The sequence below is a fragment of the Corvus brachyrhynchos genome, unplaced genomic scaffold (assembly GCF_000691975.1).
Source record: "Corvus brachyrhynchos isolate BGI_N302 unplaced genomic scaffold, ASM69197v1 scaffold370, whole genome shotgun sequence".
NCBI lineage: Eukaryota > Metazoa > Chordata > Aves > Passeriformes > Corvidae > Corvus > Corvus brachyrhynchos.
Genome location: NW_008235977.1, coordinates 4177196 through 4186063, shown reverse-complemented (window position 1 = coordinate 4186063; position 8868 = coordinate 4177196). Strand labels below are relative to the sequence as shown.

At 35.9% G+C, this 8868-nt stretch overlaps 1 protein-coding gene and 1 long non-coding RNA gene across 2 annotated transcripts in view; one reads left to right on the top strand and one right to left on the bottom strand.

The window, feature by feature from the left end:
- The window catches only part of HIBCH (3-hydroxyisobutyryl-CoA hydrolase), a 41558-nt gene that overhangs the window by 11813 nt on the left and 20877 nt on the right, over positions 1 to 8868 (bottom strand). The window contains exons 8-11 of the mRNA XM_008630134.2: positions 4639 to 4784; positions 3896 to 3982; positions 2668 to 2726; positions 1887 to 1968 (exon numbers count right to left, since the gene is read on the bottom strand). Coding sequence (XP_008628356.1) covers positions 1887 to 1968; positions 2668 to 2726; positions 3896 to 3982; positions 4639 to 4784 — 374 coding nt within the window. The remainder of the gene's footprint in view (positions 1 to 1886; positions 1969 to 2667; positions 2727 to 3895; positions 3983 to 4638; positions 4785 to 8868) is intronic.
- LOC108445362 overlaps positions 5458 to 8868 on the top strand; it is an 8810-nt gene continuing 5399 nt past the window's right edge. The window contains exons 1-2 of the long non-coding RNA XR_001860185.1: positions 5458 to 5858; positions 8597 to 8794. This is a non-coding gene — a long non-coding RNA (uncharacterized LOC108445362). The remainder of the gene's footprint in view (positions 5859 to 8596; positions 8795 to 8868) is intronic.

Here is an 8868-nt window from a genome sequence, read left to right as displayed (position 1 = left end):
GGAATGTTTTTAAAGTAAAAAGCAGGAGTACTGTAGGTCAAAGAGAACAGGATACTTGGGATAGCATGGCTCACAGCGTACTTGGATTATGGCACAACTAGGAGTTCCATTTTATTAACACTAAAAGGTATCTGTTGATCCAAGGTACAAGCTAGATGTACCAAATTAGGATATTTGTATTAAACTTTCAGTTTGGGCTTATTCCATAAGTCTTCTTATACATATAATAAATATAGGGGTAAACAAGGGGAATAAGATAGATATTGCTGTTACTGAATCAGCTGATACAGTATATATCAGTTGAATTTGCTGTTGTTCCTGTACCTGGACACTAAAGTGAAACCTTGGTTTCACACTCTTGCCTAATCCTACTGCTTAGCACAGTACATCTGCTGTCAGAAACTCCTCTGAAACTTGAGTATTTGTTCACACTAGCAAGTCTTGCATCTGCTAGAAAATGTGGGATTTGTTTCATGGGGTTTTTCCCACGAATTTCTGCATGGACTGAAGCAAGTCATACTAACACATTCTTATCTCTTGAACAGAACAGACAATTGTTCTGAAACTTTGGTCAACTCCAAGGATGTTCACTTATGAATCACATGAAAGAAAAAAGTTGTTATAAAGTCCTATTAAAGACATGAGAGAACTGAAGAAGCAACAAAATAGCCTTTTTTCTTTTTTGTTCAGGAATTTTAAAAATCAGTTACACAAAGTTGTAACTTTGAAGTAGATGACCTAGTTTTAAGTTCTAAATTAAAACTGTTAAACAAATGTACTATCATAAACAATATGGATAAAGAACCAATAATTCTTGGTTGTTTTCAACATCCACTGAACCTAATCAATAAAATACAAACAGATAAAATTTGTGTTCTGGCACCAGAGTACATCTGACTGCTTTATTCAATGAAACTTGAATACTAGGGGGAAAAAATGAGCTTTCCATTTTATTCTATTTCACTTTCATAAGAGCTATGCTAAACTTCTTGCAAGGTACTAGATGTACTGGTTGGCACAAAGATAATCTTAAAACTTCCTTCCTCAAAAACTGTCTGATAGTTCCAGTGACAATGTGTTACATTTTTTTTTTAAAAGTGACAGGATGCCTAATGTGAACACTACCTTATAAAATTCCTTCTGCTCATATCAAAGTCAGACATGATGGATGTTTTACTATGAAAGGAGGATTTCTTCTGTGAGCTGTAACTAAAGTTAAAATGACCCTTTTGTTGAGAAATGCTTCAGTTCTATCCAGCTGTAGTATTTCACTAGCTCCAAACCAAACTTTTACAAGGCACCTGAACAAAGATACTTCAAAGGAAAAAAGAAAATATAGACATCATTTATAAATGAATATGAGTTGCTTCTTGCTTTTGAGGCTGAAGTATGAATTATGTGTGTAGCACTGCTATACATTTTTTGAGTAGTGACTACATCCAACTCTCAGAAATGCATTAAAAAGGTAAAAAAAAACTTCGTGATTATAAATTTTTTGCTGTTTACCCAAATGAGATATCTGGAATTGAAGAAAAACAACAACACTGTTTTGGCACTGTTTTCTTCCAAGTTTTGCCAATAAAATAAGAAGCTATAAAGGGAACACTTGTTCCCAACGACCCCCCTGACTGTGGGGACAGGAAGAGAAAGGGGAGCTTGGTTTTACATTAGATTACAGTTTTATGCACTATAAGATGGTGCTCACATTGTGTGATTTTAGAGGAATACCCTTGTCTGAGTAGAACTACTGAGAATCCCTCAGGACTATGTGTGAGAAGCTGAGGCTCTCAGTCCAAAGTCCTACAGGGTGACTAAATTTTCCCTATGATAATAAACCATAAAACCAGACTTAAAATCTCTAACAAAAATGACATAGAAGACTTTACCTCAAGCTGCTTCATGGCAAAAGGAGAACCATCTTGCTTTAATTTTTTAACAATTTCTTCCATACTGTTTGCTGAAAAAATACTAAAAGAAAAAAAATTAGTTAACAAGCTGCTTCAGTCTCCCCCTTACCTTTGAAGGGTTGATAACACTGACATTAGAAGCAGGGCATAACCAGCTGATTTGGCTTTTCTTAGCAATGTCTTCCATGTTGTTCAATTCACTAACAAACTGGTATTTATCTATGAACTTCAATTACTGCCATCAGTCTCAGCTGTGTTTTTATAACATATCAAATCTTTAGCTATCAGTTCCATTCTACTGGTTTGGTGTCAGTATCTTTTATCTCTAAATGTAGTTATTGCCATCCTTCTTCCACAGTTTTAGCTCTTTCTTATCACTCCCACTTATTTCTCCTTCCCTTTCTGATACACAGAAGTTTCAAGCTATCATAGAAATGGCCTTAACCCAATGAGTACTATAAATGTGTTGGGTAACATTTCCTGCTCAACTTAACAGTTACTCTCACAAATTCCCATCCAATATCTACAGAAAATGTTAATTTTAATGTGCCATAGGCTATGAATCAGGCCACTATGCCTAAGTATTCAATGTACTGATGAGTGAAATATTTAATGAGCTTCAGCTAAAGCTCCCTAGAAACAAAATGTTACTTAAACTTGCAGGTCATTTCTCTCACCTTATCTGTGAAATACTGTTACTAGATTTAACTTCATGTTCTCTACCCACAAGAATAAAAAATTTAAAAAGACTGCTGAATACCTGTTAATCTTCTCCATATGTTCATCAAGTACAAACTCCTTTTCTTGATCAACTGTGCACTATTTAAAAAGCAAATACGTATTTTACTTGGTTATTTTAGACTTAAAAGTGTACCAGTACCAAAAAATTTCAGTGACTTGTGTTACAGAAATATCGTATCATAAATGAACACTTAATATTCATAAGACAGTGCCATTTTTAATGAATTACAATTTTGCAGTGTGTATATATGAACTTGTCACTTTATCCTGTGAATGTTAAAGATGTTGCCTCATACACTGCAGTGCTTGCTCTGAGATACTTTGTATGCATATTTGTCTGGGTGGTTATCTTGTACACAAGTAATTCTGATTATTCTATCAAAACACTTCTGTGCAATACACTAAGAAAGTCAGTGTAGATAAATCTACTCAAAAACCTGAGATTCTTTTTTAAAAAAAACACCCTTTCATTTTCTTTAAAAATATACAGGCCTATGTTTAGGCTTTTTTAATGACCAAAAAAAAAAGCATTTCTCTTCCTTTTCTATGTCATTTTAAAAAATTTGTTTAGACAAAGTGTGTGATCGATCCATCGGCCTTCTGTGGGAAGGCTGTCAAATGTTTCGCATCTTCTGGCATTAAGGGGTTTGGGACATAAACAGATGTTTCAGGAACAGCAGCTGAAGCTGAAAAAGGTTCCCTGGCATTTCAGCTCTGATAACTAAAAATACACAGTTTCCGTTTCCATTCAGTGTCATCTTGTAAAGCGGGATACTGCAACATATAATCACTCCCATTTCATAGCGTTCTGTTTTGTCAAAAAAATCAGTACTATGATGTAAATTAGTTTATCCCATTAATTTTTCTAGTTAATCTTATTTATGAACTTAGTAATTACAAAACAGAAATAACAAGAGTAGACACAGCACATTTTAAAGCCGAACAACAGCAGAGTAATAGACTGACTGAATAACACTGAATACTGGTTTGACTCTAGAAGTTTTCTTTCTTTTGAAAGAGAACTGCAATGCACATCAAAACAGTTAAAACAGCCACTGACTGTAAAAGAAAAACCTTTTATTTTCATGCCCATTGTTACATGGGGCTAACACAAGTTTTATGGATAGAGTGCAAAGAGTTTGGAAATTCATTATTTTCAACCATAAGAAAAGATAATCAGTAGCATGGATAAAAAAACGTCTACATATATTTAACAATTTTGCTTGATTTCAGTGATTTCAGGTTACCTTCATGTGGTAGGAGTTCAATAAATCTGCAATTTTTTCTTTTGAAGGGGATTTCAGTGCTATCAGGTCTTTCTCCAAGGCAGGTAGCTATTAAAAATGAGATTTAATTACAAATAAGTAAAACAAAGCATACTACTTGCGCTATTACTATGGTAATAGTAGGACATAAGCATATAAACATCCCCTCATCCTCCCCAAATTTCTGGTAGACCTTAAAGGAGTACAAAACAAACACCACCAGGAGACAAGAGTTCATTTGCTAGTGTTGAACCACCCAAATTTAATTATGTCTGCAGTGACCAGCAAAGAACTGCTTCCCAAGCAGCCCCCCAATGCAAGTTAAGCCAGGCTGCACCAGTCTGAGAGGAAAGAACACATTAATGGGGTGTTACCTTGACTGCAACCTTTGCAGTTGTATAAATCTCTAGTTTCATACACTGTTGTCTAAATTGTACATTTTTAAAGCCACTTTCATAATGCTGAGTAGATCATGTCCTTCCAACAGTGGAATTGCAAAAACAGCACCATTTGCTCCTTTCTTCAAGCAAAGCTGTCACCAGCTGGCAAGTGTTAGAAGGACAGCTTGAGAGTGTCTCACCATCCCTGTTTGCAGGGCATGGCCAGCTAATATAAGTGCACCTCTGCAGACACTCGTGTTGGTAACAGTATATTGGGGTGCTGAAACCCCAAACCTGTCACTGTGGCTGTGGGCTGTGCCCTGGCCAGCACTGTTGGCACCTTACCTTTTCGGATTCTACAAAATGCGTAGCGATGCCAGCTTTTAGCACATCTCTTCCTTTCAGCCTACATCCTGTTAGCGCGAGGTAATAGCCAATCTTTCCTGAGAGCCTTGGCAAGAAATACCCTCCACCTACATCAGGAAAAAGGCCTGTAATAAACAACACAAAACAAAAGTGAAGGGAGAAGATCTTGTACTAATCACCACTAGCAGCAATTTTTTCTTGTCTCACTTTCATCTCCCTCACATAAGCACAGCAACCTTGTCCAAATTTCTTCTTGACTTGTCTTGACATTTCTGGCATCAAAACCCTTCCTAAAACCAAACTCTTGAACACTTTCCAAACTTCATCCTTTCTACTGGCACATACTTTACAAACATATACCAAACAAAAATATTTAAGCTATTTGCCAACAACTCGAGACAATTTTAGGTGCTTGAAAAATCAAGTGTGTTCTCAGCTAAGAAAGAGAAGTGACACAAAGAATTATGAAATAATTTGTGCAAACTCAGCCTGGATGCTGCTGTTTCACTGAAATCTTTTATTATGATAAAAATATCAAACACTGATGAAGCGCCTCTTGCGCAGCTTAGTTTGAACCAATTTTGGGGTTGAGAATTCAATAATAGATCAACAGCATTGCCAGGGTCTTCCTGAAGGTGGAGGCACAAGATGCTGACTTAGTACTTGGCTCTTTGAAAGAACTGTGACTAAGCTGAAATTAAAAAAAAATATTAAACTCCAGTTTAGTAACTGTCTTGTATATTTTTTTAAATCTACAGATTAGGGTAATTTTTTAAAAATTCAAAGCTGTGAATAGGATTTAAAATACTTTAAAAAGTTGTAATTACAAAGTATCTACCTTCTGTTCTATACATTGATCACCAACAAAATAAATTTAGACATGTTTTGTAACATACTTAAATTTGAGAAAACTTTGGCTTAGCTGTATTGATTTCAGAAATCTGAGTGCATAGAAGCAGGGTCCAGTTACTAGTTTGAAATCATGCCAATGGTGCATTCATGGAACTGAAAGTCTTTTAAAGAAATTAAAGGTGTGCTGCGTTTTTTTCACTTCCAGAGAATAAATGAATCATGGAAACAAATGAAAAAGAATATAAATGAGCAATAAGAAACTCCTAAGACACATGCCAAAGAAGAGATACTAACTGGGAAAATTCACATGTACATAAGGAGTTTAAATGGGATTCTGATAGAAGATGGTAGTTTTTCACTCACAATTAATTGCTTTTGTTCACAGAAGAGTCAATGTATGTATTATAGAAAGACCCTATTCCAAATATTTTGAGACATGGGAAATTAGTGGTCCCTGAACAGTCCTCCCCCTCAGATGGAATAAGGGGAGGTTTCTTTCAGACAGCTGCTCTTCAGTGTTTCCCTCTTAATAATATCTAACCCATCTCAGGTTCCCCTTTGGTTCCCTCTTGGTCTTCTTTTTGTTCTGCTGCTTCTAATACATCAAAAAGCTGGTTTTAGGAGTCACTTCCTATCAGCTACAGCTGTAGTATTCTATTCCCACTGATGGGTGTGCTGTCATGAACTGATTTATTCCTCATCCCCCAGGCTACTGAGACATAAAACTCTCCTCCTGAAATGCTGAATGCCTTGCTGACACCCTTTAAAAGCCCTAAGCTGTATTAACTCCAATTCATCACTTACCTTCTTTTTCATCTATACTCACATTCTCAAATAGTCTATTCTACATTATACCTTCTCAGCTTGAGCCATCATAACATTGATGCCAAGACTTCTATTTAGTTTTATGTTTCTATTCATCTGTCTCCCCTTGGATATCCTTCTACTGCAAAAAAAAACCCCACCCAACCTCATTTCAAAGTAAAACTTGTCTTAAAAATGCCCTCCAAAGCAAAAAGGTAATTATATTATTCTCTCCCTCCACTGGAACAATAACAATATTTTTTGCTTTTTGCTGTAAAATAATACGTATGCTGGACTACTGTTTTCCCCACACTCCAGCACATTTCCAGAGGAAAAACATCTTTCTATTGGGATCCATAGTGCCCCCTTCCACTCCCCATACACAGGGAATTCAGTTCTAAATAAACTGTGAAGTTGATTAGCCTAAGTTGTTTTAGAGGCAAATAAAGCTAAATTGAATGAAGGTTTCTTTAATTAAGGAATTTACAAACAGGATTAGTGAAGGTCTACCTAATCCACTTGAAAACTACTTGGTTGCATAGTCTGCTATAGCTTCTACTGTATCCTTTTTCAGTATTCCTGTCTTCCTTTTTCTCTTATAATTTTACTTCTCTTGTCCATGTTCTACATATTGCTCCTAATTCTCTCAGTAACGCTTCCCATATGTTTCTCTTTGCTACTGGGGTTCTCTTAATGTATTTCATACTTGATTTTTGGTTTTTTTGTTAGCATTTAGCAATCATTTCTCAATTTCCTACTGAAGTAAGAGAAGAGCTGTGTTACTGCTGGGCTGCCCAGGCCATAAGCCTATGCCTGTACTGCTGACTTGCAGTCTGTGCTCTGACACAGGAGCAACATGCTCTGCTGTAATCCCAAAGGTGCAACTCTGCATTTGCCAAGCATAAGAAAGGCAGTGCTGCAATGTTCTTACCTTGTCTGGCACAAGGGGTTGGGAATTTATTAGTATTGACTTACAGAAAGCTAAAAACTTAGCAGGGATATACAAGAAAGTATCCATTATTAGTGTAACACCACCTCAAAGCCCACACATTATACTTTCATGGTTTGTTCTCCCCACCAGTGGTTTTTCCACACCCTCCTACTTCTGTGCTGATTTCTAGTGCTTTATCTTATCTACGTCAAATTCCACAGTCTAAAACTGCCTTTTCTTTCCATTTGCTAAGTGGCATATTTATCAATATCCTTTTATTTATGGTGGTGTACAAGTGCAGAGTAACTGTGTGAAAATGGAGCCACTGAATGAATGCTTTGTTTTCATTTCCCAGCAAAGGTGTCATGCCTACTGAAATAAGTGAGCACATGAAAAAAACAATTAATACAGTATCTAGAGAGCTCGACATTTTAAACACACCCCACAGAGATCAAAACAGCTAAGCCTTTAAATCCAAACAGATTTCAGTGGTTTTACTTCTAAGTGATCCCAAAAGCGGTTTAATTACTTTCTTTCCTAAGCAAGTTCCAAGCTTTTCCTTCACATCTTCACAGTCTATTTTTGTTTAAATACGTCCTTGTCACCACAAGAAATCTGTGTAAAGTACGTAGTTTTTGTTAATATAAAACTACTCACATCTTTACCTTTGAAGAAGAAAGTGAAGATACTTTTATTATTAGCATAATTTCACATGCCAATGAACCTCTATGTTTAGTTAAAAAAATACAAATACAAATTGTTTACTTCAAATTATTTTCATATACAACAACCGATTATAAACTTCAGAGTTTTAGAAAACTCATGCTGTATTAAAGCTTAAGTTTAGTTTACTAAGTTTTTCTTCAGCAAAAAAAACTCCCAGACCTTAGAGGGCTGAAATAGCTTTTGGCTTTTTTATCCCAACTTTACTCGTTCAGAAAAATTACATTACATTTATCAGCTAGCAGGAATTGCTCTAATATTTTTTCAGGAGTTAAAATGATAACGAGCTTGCTTATATTTGCGTGGTTTATTATGCTTTATTGTGCTTGACAGCTGCATCAGGAGATCACTTCAATCTGATTTTTCTTGAGCCATACCTGTATCTTTATGTAGCTTAGAAGCTCTGTAGCTCTACATTTTCTTTTGTACCTCTCAGAATTAACAAAGAAACTGTAGGATCAAACATTAGAAAACACATGGTACATGTTGCTATTTAAAAGAAAAAAAGGCGACGCTGAAGACATTGTGATCTTGCCTAGACACAATCTGTGCACGATTTTAATGGGTCTACATTATTAATCTACAAGAAAAGCTGGAATTCCAAAATCTGTCTTATTAACATTGCAGAGCAGCTTGTAGTACACCCAGTTTGACACATACCGAGTTCCCACGGTAAAGCTGGCATACCTGCACTGGGAGCTTCAGACTTTACCTGCCTTCATCTGTAGCAAGACTTGGTTCCTTTTTAAAAAGAAGTTTTATCCTGTCAGACTTTGTGTCAATCTACACAGTTAAGAGCTTCAATGATCAACTCCCAGAATACAGGTAAGTTTCTAATAATTTAATAGAAAATACTTTTCATATACGGTCATCTCTAATTCCCTTTTAAAATTCTTTCC